Source organism: Physeter macrocephalus, chromosome 16 (assembly GCF_002837175.3).
Source record: "Physeter macrocephalus isolate SW-GA chromosome 16, ASM283717v5, whole genome shotgun sequence".
NCBI classification, from domain to species: Eukaryota; Metazoa; Chordata; class Mammalia; order Artiodactyla; family Physeteridae; genus Physeter; species Physeter macrocephalus.
The window spans coordinates 21,432,371-21,451,012 of record NC_041229.1 but is presented as its reverse complement, the minus strand read 5'-3'; the positions used below and the strand labels follow the sequence as shown (position 1 = coordinate 21,451,012).

The 18,642-nt window shown below is 37.3% G+C and overlaps 1 protein-coding gene across 4 annotated transcripts in view; it reads right to left on the bottom strand.

Annotated features, from left to right (window-relative positions):
* Nucleotides 1-18,642, bottom strand: part of ARHGAP20 (Rho GTPase activating protein 20) — a 142,111-nt gene that overhangs the window by 51,341 nt on the left and 72,128 nt on the right. For 3 of the 4 annotated variants that reach the window (XM_024131298.3, XM_024131299.3, XM_007115285.3), the window contains exons 3-4: nt 10,159-10,323; nt 2,030-2,179 (exon numbers count right to left, since the gene is read on the bottom strand). In XM_024131298.3, coding sequence (XP_023987066.1) covers nt 2,030-2,179; nt 10,159-10,323 — 315 coding nt within the window. Of the gene's footprint in view, nt 1-2,029; nt 2,180-10,158; nt 10,324-18,642 lie in introns of those variants that run through there. The other variant, XM_007115287.4, reaches the window with a different exon arrangement.

The window sequence follows — 18,642 nt, the reverse complement described above, 5'->3', positions numbered from 1 at the left end:
TTTTAAAGTTTCAATTCTTCTCCAAAATCTGCCAAATTTTGTTCATCTTCCAGAACCTTCAGGGAGTTGTTGTTTGTGTTTTGTTTAGAGTTTACAGTTGTTATCTATAGAGCGGTCAGTCTGTTAAGACCTCACTCTGCCGTACCAGAGACTGAACTCTTCAACACTACTTTTTTTAAGAGTAATCTTTTAATTTTGAAATAATTTTAGATTTTCAGAAAAGTTACAAAGATTGAGTATAGAGAATCCCTGTATACCTCACACCCAGTTTTAGTTTCCTCTAATGTTATCCTCTTACATTATCATGGCACATTTGTCAAACTAAGAAACCAATATTGGTGCATTACCATTAACTATTGACTAAACTATTGACTATTCAGATTTCACCAGTTTTTCCATTAATGTTCTTTTTCTATTCTAGGATGCATTCGAGGATTCCACATAGCATTTAGTTATTATGTCTCCTTAGTGACCTTTTTTGTGTCTTTTCCTGGTTGTTGTTTTTTTTTCTGACCTTGACAATTTTGAGGCTTACTGGTCAGGTATCCCCACAGAACATCCCTCAATTTGGGCTTGTCTGATATTTTTCTCAGGATTAGACTGGGGTTATGGGTTTGGGGGAGAAATACCACAGAAGTGAATTGCTCCTCATTACATTCTATCAAAGCACAGATGATATTCACACAACATCACTAGTGATGTTAATCATTCAGTTAAAGTACTATACCTTTTGAGGAATTACAGTGAATGCAAAACTTGTTTCTACATTTTCCCTTCTTCTTAAAAAAGTTTTATGGAAACTCCTTGATTAAAGACATCATATAGTCCCACCCTCACTTGAAATCTCTTCCTTTCGGCTGTAAACTCTAAGATTAAATAGGAATTGATAATATCTAGAGAAGTCTGTCATGGAAAGGAAGATATGCAGAGAATGATACAAATACATGTTTCTTCCAAATAAGTTCTTAGTATCTTGTGGTAGGCCAATAGTGCATAATAGAATTTAAAGGCATGCCTTTCCCTTATTAGAAGATTAACAGCTTAAAACATTTAGTTATCTGGCTTTAGGATGGTGCCTGAGGAGTTTGATGGTAGTCAGAAGAGAAGAAGTGGAAAGAAAAATGTGTACATGAAATAAAGACCAGTTCTTTTAAGTGTAAAACAAATATTGGACTTGAGGGTGCAATCGTTCAAAATCATAAGTTTGAGTTTTGGTATGCTCACTCTGAACTGAAAAGTACCAATCAGTATGTTCAGATAAGAGCACAAAGATTCTCTATTTGTACATTCTCCAACTCCATCCCAGCCAAGGAGTGAGTCTTAGGAAACTGACTTTCAATCCTTGAGTCAAAAATTTGCTTTTGATTGTCACATCTCTATAGATAGCAAATTAGAACATGACGTACAGTTTAGGAACCACATTATTTCATGACATTAAATTTATTTCTATAATTAAAAACTAGTTTTTAAGAAATTTGGGAGTGTAAACCAGTTATTCAAGCTTAATTGGGGTATTTTATAAAATTGTTTTCAGTAAAAGGTCTCTTTCAGTGGTTTAAAAAGCCAACTTGAAAGCTCAATATACAAAGAAAATACCTAAACATGAGGGAAGGGGATGTTGGAGGGGGGTGGGTCCTAGAGCTCTGACCACTCTATTCCTCTTCCATGGTCTTTGAGGTGTTTCAGTAGCCCCTTTAAAAATCACAGCTCAAACCAAGGTAAATGATTCCAAGAGTTCTCAATATTTACCATTACATTTCACATATTTTAATAAAAAACTCTTTGGGAGAAACATAAGGCATACAGATGTCTTTATTGGGGGTGTGCCAAAAGATGAGTTATTGGCTTCAGAATACAAATGAACTTATTAAGAAAAGAGAATAGATGAATCAGAATAAAATATTTTTCTTTAAAAAATTAGGGGAACAAAACTGAATTAACATTTTTCTCTCCATCCTAGAAATTACATAGCTGACTGTATTTCACAGTAGCTAACCCATGTGAATACAAGACAAGCTATGGTTCTCACCTGAAAGTGGCCACGAAGTTCACTGTGGGCCAGCCTAAGACAAAGGATTTCAGGGCATTGGTGTTGCCTTCTCCCACTTCATCCACACAGCTTGCCGTCCACATGTCACTTAATTTTATTTTATTTTTTATCTTAAAGTTGTTGTTATATCTAGAAAGATAAAAACCAGACAGGACTTTTTGTTATTCTGTTTCTTAAATTTTATGAGAACTTCTATACTTGTGATAAGAGGACAGTTTTCACTAATCATGGGCAAATAATGTCTTACTCATTTTTCTTACCTTCAGTGCCTACCACAGTAAATTGTAACGTTTGGCTACCTTAGCCCAAAAAGGCCGTTGAAACATTTGGTGTATTGGTCCTCATGTCTGCATTTATGGCAGCAAATAGCCATAAACTGGCAACTTTATTTTTCTATACGTTGAGCATTGCATTTGGATCAAAAACCTAATTTTAAACTTACTGCTGATATATAAAATTAATTCTTTTATTATTTACAACTTGCTTATTTCCAAAAATATTTGAGTGGCTGAATAAAAGATTAAACATAAACATTATTTATTAAAATGTTTATAAAATTTTCACTTTATATGCACTAAAAAATATAAACTGGAATTAATTAGAGAAATTTACAATGCATTTCCAACTAAGTGGTTATGATTTTCTAGTCTTTAGAAGCAAAGATTATTTTAAATTTCCTTTTTAAACCATTTCCCCTTATATTTTGGCTAAAATTGAAAAAACTGTAGCCTAAAAATAGACCCTAAACTAAGCTGAAAAAAAAAAGATGCCAGGAAGTATTATATTTAAGTAGAGTTGATACAATTAGTATTTATCTCTGGGTACAGAGAAGGTGATTTACTTTTAGCTGGCAATGAAATTGCTTTTTGACAATTTCTATCTAATCCCCCTTACAACCCTGATATTGACACTATAATATCTCTTGACCTAGTTTACAGATTTAATGCTCATAATGGACCTGAGACTTAAATAGTTAGAAGGCACTGGTAAGGATAAAGAGAATGCCCAGGGAAACCTCAGTACTTCCTATCATTCAGAGCCATTTATGGAAACATTAAAAGCTAAAATGAAATCAAAGATGCTTCATATGGAAGTATCCTTAAAACTCCTCACGGAATATTTAAAGCTAAAATTCTTCAGTAGGATTTATAAAATGTAAAGGGATTTTTCAGGAATTATACATGAAGAATAATCTAGATTCAAAGCCTCATCTATGCTTCCTGTAGGGCACACAATGTAAGTACAATAGAAAAGTGCCTTGAGGCACAATGCCTTCATTCTATATTTCATTTCAGTATTTTTCACCCTATTGCTATAAATCATTAGATTTTTTAAAAAGTAAAATCCTACTTCTTTTTTTTTTCTTTTAAAAATCTTATTTCTTGATGGCAGCTATCTAGGTAATATAAAACTGAAACTATGAATCTTTTCCAAGGAAAAGTATGTTTCCATATCTGTTTTCATACATTTTGAGTTTTTTAATGCAGGCCTCTCTTTATATTAGATACTTCAAATACCATGTGGGAACTTGTATACCTATTGATTTGGAAAAAGCCATTCCAACGATTCCTTCCCTTAGATCAATAAAGTACCAAGATTTCCACCTCACTATAGAAAAAAACAAGGAACTGTCCAAAAGTGTAAACAATACTTCCATTCTAATGGTCAATATTTATTGAGAACTTACCATTTGCCAGTCACTGTTAATACTTTACACATATTGTTAAGTTTAATCCTCAAACATTTTAGAGATGAGGAAATGTTGTCACAGGGAGGTTAAGTAATTTGCCAAAAGTCAAACAGCTTAACTAGCAGAGCTAGAATCAAAACCTGAGCAGGGTTGACTCTTGAGCTTGTTTATGCTCATAACCATTAGGAATCTATAAAAAGCCCTGGATATAGCCATTCTTACAAAGCACCTGGAGGTGACTTTGTATCGATGAAGTTTCCTTCAGCTTTACTATCTTAAGATTTACTTTTTCAAATCTCCTCACCTACAAGGCTTTCTGATGGGACTGTTTATTATGGAAGTAGGGGAGAAATCTCATGAACATTTATGTCCATAAAGCTAGAGGTACTAGTTTAAAAATATTTAAAACAAGTATTCCAATAAAGATTTATATTAAGATGGATAGTATTAGGGTCACAGTGTGTATCTTCAGATTTTTCACTCTCAATTTCCAACAGTATTAGACTATTCCAATGGAAATTTAAAAGTATGAATTTCAGTGAACCGTTGAAATGCACAGGATTCTAGAGAGATTGCCCTCCATTCTAAGATGGAGATGGTCTATTAAATACATTTTGGGGTAGAGAATATGGTATATTCCACAAGTATCTGATGGTAATTCTACTGGTAATGAATTAATAATCAGAACTTTTTTTCTCCTCATCTTTTTGACCTACACAGAATTCATCATTACTTCCCTGTTTAGGAAATAAAATATGAGAATAGTGATGGCTTAAGAGGGTATGAAATAATTACTTTCATTTCCTTTTAGTAAATTCCAAATAGGTGCTTTATGGCTATTAACAGAGATAATATCAGCTTCTTTCTAAATACTCTGATGCCCATAAACATTGTTTTAAAAAAATGTAAAGCCCTAATTCTATAGGAAAAATAACTTTAAATTCAGCTTTCTAATGAATATCAAAAGTGGTCCCTAAGGTCACATCCAGCTTTAATACTTGTTCTAATTCACTATGGAAAAGAATGACAATAAACTCAAAACAATTTTAGGCAAACATTGTCAACATTCAGCATAAAATGGAGCAAATAAAATACCTTAGCCAAAGAAAGAAAGACTTTGGGCTTTCGTTGTTCTTCTTTATCTAACTCCTTTAGATGGTAGGTTAGGTTGTTTATTTGAGATTTTCCTTGTTTCCTGAGGAAGGCCAGTATTGCTATAAACTTCCCTCTCAGAACCACTCTAGCTGCATATCATAAACTCTGAAGTGTTCTGTTTCCACTTTCCTCTGTCTCAAGGTATTTTCTGATTTCTTCTTTGATTTTTTCATTGACCCATTGGTTTTTTTGTAGCATGTTGTTTAGTTTCCACATGTTTGTGGCTTTCCCATTTTTCTTTTGTAATTGATTTCCAGTTTCATACAGTTGTGATCGGAAGATGCTTGATACAATTTCTATCCTGTTAAATTTGATGACACTTGTTTTCTGGCCTAGTAGGTGATCCATCCTGGAGAATGTTCCATGTACACTTGAAACGAATGTGTATTCTGCTGGGTTTGGTTGGAGTGTGCTGTAGCTATCTATTAAGTCCACCTGGTCTATTATTCCATTTAAGACCACTGTTGCCTTAATGATTTTCTGTCTGGATGATCTGTTCATTGATGTAAGTGGGGTGCTCACATCCCCTACTATTATTGTATTATTGTCAGTTTCTCCCTTTTAACATTTTCTCTCTTTTAAAATTTGCTTGATATATTTAGATGGTCCTGTACTGGGTGCATGTATGTCAATGAGTATAATACCTCTTCTCAGGCTTCCCTGGTGGCGCAGTGGTTGCGCGTCCGCCTGCCGATGCAGGGGAACCGGGTTCACGACCCGGTCTGGGAAGATCCCACATGCCGCGGAGCGGCTGGGCCCGTGAGCCATGGCCGCTGAGCCTGCGCGTCCGGAGCCTGTGCTCCGCAACAGGAGAGGCCACAGCAGAGGGAGGCCCGCATACCACAAAAAAGAAAAAAAAAAAAAAACCTCTTCTTGTATTGATCCCTTTATCCTTACCTAATGCCCATCTTTGTCTTTTGTTATAACCTTTGTTTTAAAGTCTACTTTATCTGATATGAGTATTGCTGCTCCAGCTTTCTTGTCTTTTCCATTTGCATGAAATATCTTTTTCCATCCCCTCACTTTCAGGCTGTATGTGTCTTTAGCTGTGAAGTAAGTCTCCTGTAGGCAGTATATAGATGGATCTTGGATTTTTTAATACAATGTTTTTTGATGTATTTTTTCCAATGACATTTAAAGTGATTATTGATAGGTACTCTTATTGCCATTTTGTTACTGGTTTTCTGGTATTTTTGTTTTCCTGTTTCCTTTTTTCTTGTGGTTTGATTATTTTCTTTAGTGGAATGTTTGTGTTCCTTTCTTCTTAGTTTTCGTGTATGTATTGTAGGTTTTTTTTATTTGTGATTACCATGGGGTTCATATATGTTGACATATATCTACTTGTTTTAAACTGATAGTCATTTAAGTTCAAACACATTCTAAAAAAAAATCTACATTTCTCTTCTTTCCCCCACATTTTGTTTTTGATGTCCTATTTCACAAGTTCATATTTATCCCTTAACTGTTTATTTTAGTTATAGTTGATTTTTACAATTTTTGTCCTTTAGACTTCATACTGTCTTATTTAAGTCATTGATCCACAGCCTTTACTGTATATTTTCCTTTATTAGTTGTATGTTTCCTTTTCTGTAATCTGTTACTTCTTGTTGTAGCCTTTTCTTTTCTACTAAGAGAAGACTCTTTAACATGTTTTAGGGTCAAGTTAGTATTGATGAGCTCTTTCAGTTCTTGCTTGTCTAAGAAGTTCTTTATCTCTCCTTCAATTCTGAATGAAAACCTTGCTAGGTAGAGTAACCTAGGTTGTAGGTTTTTCCCCTCTCAGCACTTTTAATATATCATGCCATTCTGTTCTGGCCTGCAAAGTTTCTGTAGAAAAATCAGCTGATTGCCTTATGGGGGTTTCCTTGTACGTGACACTTTATTTTTCCCTTGCTGCCTTTAGAAGTCTCTCTATATTTAACTTTTGCCATTTAAATGTGGTATGTCTTGGTGTGGGTCTCTTTGGTTTCATCTTGTTTGGGACTCTCTATGGTTCCTGCACCTAGTTATCTGTTTCCTTCTTCAGGCTTGGGAAGTTTTCAGCCATAATTTCCACAAATACCTTTCTGGTCCGTTTCTCTCTCTCTTCTCCTCTGGAACCAGTATAATACAAATGTTAGTACGCTTGATGTCCTACAGTTTCTTTTTGATTAGTGATTTTCATTATTCTATCTTCTAGATCACTTATGCATTCTTTTGTATCATCTAGTCTGTTAATTCCTTCTAGAGTATTTTTCATTTCAGTTATTGTATTCTTAAGCTCTGACTGGTACTTTTTATATTTTCTAGTTCCTTGTCAAAATTCTCAGTGTTCATCTATTCTTTTCCCAAGTTCAATTAGCTTTTTTATTACTACTACTTTGAACTCTTTATCTGGAAGTTATTTATCTGTTTCATTAGTTGTTTTTTCAGGTTTTTTTTCTTGTTCTTTTGTTTGAAACAAATTCCTCTTTCTTCTCATTTTGTTTAACTTTCTCTGTCTCTATGAAATTAGGTGAATACTTACCTATCCCAGTCTTGAAGCAGTGTCCTTGTGTGGGAGTATTCCTGTTCAAGTATGTGTGTTCTCAGTGGCTTTGGTGGGAGAGCTGGATCTGAACTGAGCATGGGTCATATCTTCCCCCAGGGTATGTTGGCAGCTATCACCTTAGTGAGAGGTAGGGCTGGAGACATAGGTCTAGAGCCAGAGCCAGGTGTAAACTAGAGCTTCTCCTATGTTCAGTAGCTATCACCACCCTATTTGTGGCAGGGTCAGGTCCATACTGTTGGAGCAGAAGCCCTGAGGGTCAGATATGAACTGGTTCTGTTCCTCTAAGTATGCACTCTCCCATCTCCCAGTCATGGTACCTTCACCCCAGAGGGGAGTAGCGATGCAGCAAGAAGGGTTTGGAGCAGGCACCTGGTGCAGCTAGGGCGCACACTGGGATGGCTCCAGCATGTCAGTCAGAGCTTCAGACAGCTCCTGATCTGCTGCCCTCTGTGAACGCCAGCAATAAATATCCTTGCCGCATTTAACTGCAGTGCTGGGTCTGAGCTGGCTCCATCCCCTGCAAGTGCACACTTGCCTCAGCAACATTAGCCTTCCTCCTAGTTGGTAACTGCACCAGAGTTAGAGGCGAGGCTGGGGTGTTCACTATTGTCAGAGTCCTGGGCAGTTTTAATCTGCTTCCTCTGCCTTGTTTTGGGAGTAAGCAAGAGTGTGTCCATTTCTTCATGGGTGGAGTCTCGGTTTCTTACAGCCCTCCTGTCAGTCAGTGGTTTTCAAACCAACTAAGGGGACTTGTCTTCCCAGTGCTGGCTGGGGTGCCCAATATGTGGTTCAAACCCCTCACTCCCCAGGGAGGATCTGCAAGCCCATGATATCTCCCTCCTCTTCTCTGTCCCTTCCTAGGGATGTGAGTCCTGACCTGATTGCTTCTCCTCCCTTCCTTCTTGACTCCCTGTGGATCTTTCTTTACAGCCTTGGTTGCCGAAGAATCTTTCTGCCAGTCTCCAGTTTGTTTTCAGTGAGAATTTATTTTCATGTAAATGTACTTTTGATGTGTTTTTTGGGGGAGGTGAGCTCAGCGTCCTCCTACTCCACAATCTTGATCTCCTCCCCACCCACATCTTATTTAAGCATAACTTAGGTGTGAAGGTACGGATAGTAGAAAAAAGTTTACTATTCTCTAGTGACAAAAAATCTCTTTGATGAGATTGGATTTGTTAAACTACTCTTTTATGATGTTTCATAAACAGTGAGAATGGGGGATGGAGCAAGTTGTAACTATTGTGCTCTAGGTTGGATGATAACTGCACTGGCATTTAGTGTGGAGGGAAAAGTGAATTCTTTTGGTTACCTCTAAAGTATATTCTAAATGTGTCTGCGTCCTTCCTTTAACTGCCATTTCCCCAGATAAAGCCTTCATTATATCTCATCAGGACTACTACAATAACCTCCTGTCCAGTCTCCTTGCTTCTACTCTTTTCTGTCCTCTAATCCATTACCTATCATAGCCAGAACAATATTTTAAAAATATGTACATTATTCTACTCCCCTAATTAAAACCATTTGGAATAAAATCCAAACTCCTATCATAGCCTTTGTGGAACCCATCCTCCAAGACGGCCCCCAATGATCCCGGCTTCCTAATACTCACACTCTTGTGTAGTTCCCTTCCAATTGTACCAAGGTTGATCTGTGTGGCCAATAGCCTACATCAGAAATGATGGTATGCTACTTTCAAAATTAGGTTATAAAAGACTGCAGCTTCTATTTTAGGTGTTCTCTCCCTTTAATACTCTCTTCCTCACTCTCTTGGATCTTTCACTTTGAAGGAAACAATACCATGTTACAAGCAGCCCTGTGGAGAAACATACATGGAGAAGAACTCTGGAAAGCAGCCATTGTGGAACTGAGGCCTGCCAGGATCCACATAAGTGATATGGGAAGTTTCAAGATTCTCTCCAGTTAAGCTCTGAGATGACTATAACCCTGGCTCAACAGCATGACTGCAACCTCATGAGGGCCCCTAAGCCAGAACCACTAGCTAAGCCATTCCCAGATTCCTGACTCAGAGAAAATGTATAAGACATTTGTAGTCACAAACTGTTATGTTTTGGGGTAATTTGTTATACAGCAATAGATAATTAATAGATAATTAATGCAGCCCACAAAGGTCCTGATAACTTGATACTTGTCTATTTCTCCAATCTCAATTTATATTACTCTCTTCCTGGTTATTATGCTGGCCTTCTTTTAACTCCTCCAAAGGGCCAAACTTTCCCTACCACCCTTGTACCTGCTGTTCCCTCTGCCTAGAATACCCATCTTCCTAATATCTGAATGGCTAGTTGTTTTTCATTCTTCATTGATGTTTTTCCCCCCGACTATACCTACATAACATATATCCCATATTTCACTTCACCGTATTTTCTTCACAGCATTAAGCACAATTTGTCATTTCTCCCTACACACTTTAGAATGAAAGCATCAAAAAGCAGGGACTGTACCCATCACATTCTTCACCGTATCCCCTTTATTTATTCAGAGCATGGCACAGAGTGGGACTTAAATGAACACTTGTTGAATAAATAAATAATTGAAACATCTTTTCAAAACCAAATCAAAACAAAACAAACATAAAACTCACTTCAGATATTAGTTATGGTAACAGAGGCCAGATATTCTTACAGTGAACATTGAATAGAAAGGTTGGTTACCTTTGTTGGTGGAAATGCAATTTTATTATGATAACCAGGAGAGAGTGTCCAGTATACCTACTTGATTTTGGCCACGATAAACAGATCATTGAACAGGAAAAGATGTCGCTCCTGCCTCTGCAGACCTCTTTTCAGTTCTACCCGGCCATCAATTAGCAAAGTCCTATTGGAGCACAAAAATGATGACAGAAATGCACATGTGTCCACGCTAGCAGAAGGACTTTCCCTGTAACAGATCAAACACCACAGATCTTTAGTCAAATGATCAAATATAGGATTGAGTTTCTACAAAAAATTATAGGTTAAATTTGGTCAAGAAATATAAAGCGCTATAATTTTTTTAATGAAATGCCATAGTTTTCTAACAGGCCCCTTAGTCTGTCTCCACATGGTAGTCCTTAATATTTTATTATAAAATTTTTTAAACAAAAAGCAAAATTAAAAGTTTTATAATAAACATATGTATATCCCAAACTAGATTCTACCATTAAAATTTTACTGTACTTGCTTTATCAGATAACTATCTAACTCTCTTTCAATTAACCCATTCTATTTTTGACATTTCAGTAAAAAACTGCATACAGCAGTACATTTCCCCCTAAATACTTCAACATGCATATCATGTACAATGAAATGCACAGTTCTTAGGTGTATATTTTCGGAGTTTTGACAAATGTATTCACTTGTGTAGTTTAAACCCTTATCAGGATATAGAACATTATCATCACTCCAAAAAATTTCCTCTTATCCCTTTTCAGTTGTTATATTTATATGAAGACGGCCTCTATGTATTGCTCAAGTTGTTTATCTCTTTGTTGCAGGCTGAGATCCATTAGCTCCAAAGTCTGCTAGAACTAAACTAACATTTTTATACACCCAATTATTTAAAAAATAACCCAAAACAAGCAGATTTTTAACCATTTTATAGCTTGCCTGCTTTGTATACTCCACAAAACTACACCCAACACCTGCTAGCCATTGATAAGACAGAGCCTTGTGGTTATAAGACCCAAGTCACTACTACCTTTGGAGCTCTCTGACCCAGACTCCCCACCGTGCTACTGAGCAACATCATTTATACATGTAATCTCCAGAGCCATCCCCTCCAATCTCCTTCACCTCAGGAATTCCCTTGCCCTCCTCCTTTTGTGGATGGTGGTCCTTTGGCCATAAACCTCTAGATTGTCTCATGCTGTAAGGGACTTCCTTTCTTATGCAAATCTGTCCAAGGGTCATAGTTTTTTCAATGATCAGCTCCCAAGTCCCTCAAAATCCTTACAACAGTCAATCCCTACTCCATCAACCCCAAGGCAACCATTATTATGATTTTTTTTCCCACTGAAGACTAGTTTTGCCTATTCTAGAATTTCATATTAACAAAACCTTAGTATGTACTCTCTTTGTGTAAGATATTTCTTACTCAGCATGTTTTTGTTATGTTTATTAGTAATCCATTCCTTTATATTGATGAACAGTATTCCACTGTATAAATATATCAGTTTGCTTATTCATTCTCCTACTGATGGACACGTGGGCTCTCTCCAGTTTTTACCTATTATGAATAAAACTGCTATTAAACTTCTATTTGTCTTTTTCATGACCTATGTTTACATTTTTGTTGGAGAAATATATCACAGTGGAACTGCTGGGTCACAGAATAGGTGTTATGTTTATTTTTAGAAAAAAACTACCAGTAAGTTTTCCAAAGTGCTTGTACCAATTTATATTTTCAACAATAGTGCGGGATAATTCTAGTTATTTCACAACTGTGTCACCATTTGCATTATCAATCTTTTAAATTTTGGCCATTCTAGTGGATATATAGTAGTGTCTCATTAAGATTTTAATTTGCATTTCTCTGATGACTAATAATGTTGAACACTCATGTTCTTACTGGTTATTTGTATATATTAATTTGTGAACTGTCTCCAAATATTTTGCCTACTTAAAAAGATTGTGTTATGTATCTTTTTATTATTGAGATGTAGGAATTTTTTAATATATCCTGGATCGATCTATCTATCTCCTAATATACATATATACACACACATATTCACATAAACACATACATACCTATACACATATACATATATATACACGTATATATATCCTCTGTCAAATGTTTTGTAAATATTTTCTCTCAGTCTGTGATTTGCCTGTACATTTTCTTAAAACTTAAAAAGTTTTAAACTTTGATGAAGTCTAATTTATCATTTTTCAAATGGTATTTGTTTTCTGTGTCCTTTCTAAGAAATCTTTGCCTACCCCCAAGTCATGAAGATACTCTCCTATGTTTTCCACTAAAATCTGTATGATTTTAGTTTTTACATCCAAGTCTATGATCTATCTTAAATTAATTTTGGTTTATGGTATAAGGTAGGCGCTAAGCTTCATTTTGTTTTTCTATACGAATACCATATTGTTCCAGCACCATATGCACAAAAGGTTTTCCTTTCCTCAGTGGATTGCTTTGGTACCTTTGTTGAAAATCACATGACTGTAGACCATGGGTCTATTTCTAGGCTGTCTATTCTGTTTCACTGGTCTTTTTAAGAATTAATCTATGCCAGAACCACATTGCCTTATTATTCTATCTTTACAGTAAATCATGAAATTAGGTAGTATAAATCTACCAACTTTTTCTTTTTAAAAATTGCTTTGGATAATCTAAGTCTCCTGTATTCACATACACATTTTTGAGACTAACGAAGATGAAGAACACAGGAGAGAAAACACATTGTGGCTGGGGAAGAAGAGATGAGTGCAGCTTCAAATATACTGAGTGTGAAATTACCAGGGGACTAGGTGACATGGAGAGATAAGGCAGGCAGACAGCACTTAAAAGAGATGTCATATTTGTTATCATACAAAGACAGTTGCATAAATAATACTATGGGAATGACTAGAACTGCCCAAAGGGGCAAAGAATAAGAAAAAAGGCAGAAACACATCCCTGAAAAAAATGTAATCTGAAGGGGTGAAGAAAGGAGGAGAATCTGTGAACAAGATGGAGAGTAGTGAATAAAACAGCAGAAAAAGAAGAATAAAAAGCAGTGGTGGTCTGTAGTACTGAAACTGGTGAAGGGGATAACAAGTTGAAGACTGAGAAGATGTCTGGGAAGAAAGTCATCAGTTGTTCATTAAGACCTTCAACAAAGCAGTTCCAGGAAAATGTTGAGGGCAGAACTCAAATGGTCTAGGGTTTGAAGTGAGGAGTGAAAAGAACAGTGAAGAATTAAAGGCAGTAAATCTGGTTATTTTTCAACAGCTTAACACTAGAAGGTGACTTTAAGAGGAAAGGGAGGAAGAAGAGAGAAACAATACCTAAGCCCTGAAGGTAGGTATCATCCCTCATTTTACAGATTTGGAAGCTGATGTTCATAGCAGTTAAAATACACTGCTATTAAGTGAAGGGGACTTACAAGTTAAGTATGTTCAAAACACTTACTTTAAAAAATTCCATGTAGCCTTTCAAAAGGAAAAGAACTTCATTCATACCGACTCAGATTCCTCCTCCACCCATGGCAATTGAGCTCAGTAGTTTAGGACTTGATGGGGGTAGGGGAGGGTGTGGGCTAATCTCAGACTTTTTCCTAAGTAGTGTGACATGGTGAGTTATTTTGGCTGCCTCAGTTTCCTCATTGTAAAGTAACGCAGTTGGAGTAGAAGGTCTTTAAATTCCTTTTATAATTTGTATATGTGACTAACTATACTAACATGTACTCAAAAGGTGGAATTAAGATTACTGATGAGAGAGGTTGGGCCAAGACAGCAGAGGAGAAAGACCTTGAGCTCATCTCCTCTCACAAACACACCAAAATCACAACTATATGCAGAACAACCCTCACTGAAAAAGACCAGAACCTATCAGAAAAGATCTTCTACAACTAAGGACATAAAGAAGGAACCACAACGAGATAAGTAGGAGGGGTGGACTCGTGATATAGTGAAGTCCCATACCCTAGGGTGGGTGACCCACAAATGAAAGAATAATTACATTGCAGAGGTCCTCCCACTGGAGTGAGAGCTCTGAGCCCCACATCAGGTTCCCCAGCCCAGAGGTCTTGTACCAGGAAGACAAGCCCCCAGAGCATTCGACTCTGAAGGCAGCAGGACTTAATTTTGGGAGCCCCACAGGACTGGGGGGAAATAGAGACTTCGCTCTTAAAGGGTGCACCCAAAATCTCACATGTACCAGGACCCAGGGCAAAAGCAGTAATTTGATAGAATCCTGGGACAGACCTATCTGCTGGTCTTGGAGAGTCCCCCAGACAGGCAGGGGGTGGGTGGCTGTGGCTCACCCTGGGGAAATAGACACTGGCGGCAACCATTCTTGGAAGCTACTTGTACTACGTGGAAGCTGGTGCTTGCAGGTGACATTGTGGGATGCTCCCTCTAGCTCATCAGTGCCAAGACATAGCCCCAACAGCCTGTAGGTGTCAGTGCTGGGATGCCTCAGGCCAAGCAACTAACTGGGTGGGGACAAAGTTCCACCCATCAGCAGACAGGCTGTCTGAAGACCTCCTGAGTCCACAGCCACTTCTAGACATGCCTCTAGACATGGCCCTGCCCACCAGAAGGCCCTGGACACAGCTCCATTCACCACTGGGCAGGCACCATCTCTGGAAGCTCCTGGGTCCCCCACTGCCCTATAGGAAGCCTGCACTAGCCTCTAGACCAGTCTTACCCATCAGGGGGCAGACAGAAGTAAACCACTATCCTGCAGCCTATGGTACCCGGCCTGCTCACAGCAGGCCAGACCTTGCTGTGAGACCAGCTGGGCCTCAGCCCTGCCCAGTAGCAGGCTGGCACAAGCTCTGAGACACCCTGGACCCCATACCCAACTGTATCAGGAAACCCTCCCCCAACCAGTGACCTGACACCAACTCTGGGATCCCTGAGCTCTGCAACCAGATTCCAGGACCCAGCTCTGCCTGGCAATAGTCCAGCATGAACCCCAGGACCTGGCTTCACCTACCAGTGGGTGGGAAATAGCCCTGGAGTCTTCTGGACCCTGACTCTGCAAACCAGTGAGATAGCATAAGCCCCGGGGCCCCCTGGGGTTCCACAGTCAGCCACTTTGTGACCCAGTCCCAACAACCAGTGGCTGGCAGCCTCTGCACAAGGCAAGACCCTGAGCCATCCAAGCCTCCAGACCGTCTACATAGTCAGCCTGCCACAACAAAAGGATACACGCAGCACTCATAGGGGGATCTTCTAGAGCATATAGATTGGGTGATGAGAGGGGAGTGTGCTATTGGAACACATAGGACATACCCTACAAAAGGCAACTTCTCCAAGGTTAGGAATCATAACCAATCTACCAGATACATAAAAATAGAGCAACTTAGGCAAAATGAGGCGACAGAGGAAAATGTTCCAGACAAAGGAACAAGATAAAAACCGCAGGAGAAGAATTAAGTGAAGTGAAGATAGGAAATCTACATGAGAAGTTTAGGGTAGTGACTGTAAATGTGATCAAAGAACTTGGGAATAGAATGGATGTACAGAGTGAGAAGTCAGAAGTTTTTAACAAAGAGGTAGAAAATTTAAAGAACACCCAAACAGAGATGAAGAATACAATAACTGAAATGAAAAATACACTAAAAGGAATCAACAGTAGACTAAATGATACAGAAGAATGAATCAGCAAGCTAGTAGCCAGGGTAGTGGAAATCACTGATGCTGAACAGCAAAAAGAATAAAAAGGAATAAGGACAGTTTGAGAGCTCTAGGACAACATCTAGTGCACCATATTCCCAATATTCCCAATACAGGGATCCCAGAAGGACAAGAGAGAGTGAAAGGGGTAGAGAACATATTTGAAGACATGAAAACTGAAAACTTCCCTAAGTTGAGAAAAGAAACAGTCTCATACAGAATCAACCCAAAGAGGACAACCCCAAAACACACTGTAATTCAAATGGCTAAAAATAAAGATACAATACTTATGAAAAGCAGCAAGGGAAAAGCAACAACTTACCTACAAAGGAACTCTCAGAAGGCAATCAGCTGACTTTTCAGCAGAAAATCTGCAGGCCAGAAGGAAGTGACATGATATATTTTCAATGATGAAAGAGAAAAACCTACAACCACGAAATCTCTACCCAGCAAGGCTTTCCTTCAGATTTGGAGGAGAGATCAAGTTTTACAGAGAAGCAAGAGGTAAGAGTTCAGCACCACAAAACCAACTTTATAAAAAATGTTAAAGTGATTTCTCTAAACAGAAAAGGCCATAACTAGAAATATGAAAATTATGAAAGGAAAAATCTCATTGGTAATGGCAAATATACAGTAAATGTAGTAGGCCATCCACATATAAAGCTAGTAGGAAGGTTAAAGGACAAAAGTAGTAAAATCATCTATATACACAGCAGGTAGTTAAGGGATACACAAAAGGATGTAAAATATAATGTCACAAACAGTAAACACGGGGGGTAGGTAAAAATGCAGGGTTGTTAAACTGCTTTCAAACTTAAGAGATCAGTGACTTTAAATAATTGTGTATACACACACACACACACACACACACACGTCTACATAAAAGCCTCATGGTAACAATAAACCAACAATCTATAATAGATATACACAAAAGAAAAAGGAATCCAAACAAGACACTAAAGACAGTCATCAAATCACAAGAGAAGAGAATAAAAGAAGAAAAAAAAAAAAAGACCTACAATAACAACCCCAAAACAAGTAACAAAATGGTAATAAGAACATACATATCAATAATTACCTAAAATGTACATGGACTAAATTCTACAATCAAAACACAGAGTAACTGAATGGACACAAAAACCAGACCTAAATATGTGCTGTCTACAAGAGACTTGCTTCAGATCTGAAGACACACACAGACTGAAAGTGAGGGTATGAAAAAAGATATTCCATGCAAATGGAAATCAAAAGAAAGTAATGTAAGTATTGCTACCTTATATCAGACAAAGGAGACTATACAGTAAAGACTGTTAAAGAAGGACACTACGTAACGATGAAGGGATCAATCCAAGAAGATAGAACAATTGTAAATATATATGCACCCAACATTGGAGCACCTAAGTACATAAAGCAAATGTTAACGGGCATAAGGGAGAAATCGACAGTAACACAATAATAATAGGGGGCTTTGACACACCACTTATATCAATGGACAAATCATCCAGAAAGAAAATCAATAAGGAAACACTAGCCTTAAATGACACATTAGAGCAGAAGAACTTAATTGATGTATGTAAAGCATTCTATCTGAAAGCAGCAGAATACATGTTCTTTTCAAGTGCACACAGAATGTTCTCCAGGATAAATTACATGCTAGGCTACAAAAAAAGGCTTGGTAAATTTAAGAGAATTGAAATCAGATCAAGCATCTTTTCTGATCACAATGCTATGAGATTGAAGCCAACTACAAGAAAAAAAATGCAAAAATCATAAACATGTGGAGGCTGAACAATACACTACTAAACAACCAATGCATCACTGAAGAAATCAAACAGGAAATCAAAAAATACCTAGTGACAAATGAAAACAAAAGCACAGTGATCCAAAAACTGATGGTACACAGCAAAAGCAGTTATAAGAGGGAATTTTATAGCAATACAAACTTACCTAAGGAAACAAGAAAAATCTCAAATAAACCATCTAACCTTACACCTAAAGGAACTAGAGCAAGAACAAACAAAGCCCAAAGTTAATAGAAGGAAAGAAATTATAAAGATCAGAGCAGAAATAAATAAAATAGAGATTAAAAAAAACAATAGAAAAGTTCAATGAAGCTAAAAGCTGGTTCTTAGAAAACATAAACAAAATTGATAAACATTTAGTCAGACACTCAAGAAAAAAAGGGAGAGGGCCCAAATCACTAAAATCAGAAATGAAAAAGGAGAAGTTACAACTGACACCACAAAAATTCAAAGGATCACAAAAGACTACTACAAACAACTATATGCCAAAAATGCACAACCTAGAAGAAATGGACAAATTCTTAGAAAGGTAAATCTCCCAAGACTGAACTAAGAAGAAACAGAAAATCTGAACAGACCAGCTACCAGTAATTAAATTAAATCAATAACTTAAAAACTCCCAACAAACGAAAGTCCAGTACCATATGGCTTCACAGGTGAATTCTCCCAAACATTCAGAGAAAAGTTGACACCTATTGTTCTTAAAATATTCCAAAAAATTGCAGGAGAAGGAATATTCCTGGGCTCATTCTATGAGGTCAGCATCACCTTGATACCAAAACCAGACAAAGATGTCACACAAAAAAGGAAAATTACAGACCACTATCACTGATGAATACAGATGCAAAAACTCTCAACAAAATATTAGCAAAATAAATCCAACAACATATTAAAAGTATCATACACCAGGAACAAATGGGATTTATCCCAGGGATGCAAGTAATTTTCATTATCTGTAAATCAATCAATGTGATATACCACATTAACAAACTGAAGAATAAAAACCATATGATCATCTCAATAGATGCTTTTTTTTTTTTTTTTTTTTTTTTTTTTGCAGTACATGGGCCTCTCACTGTTGT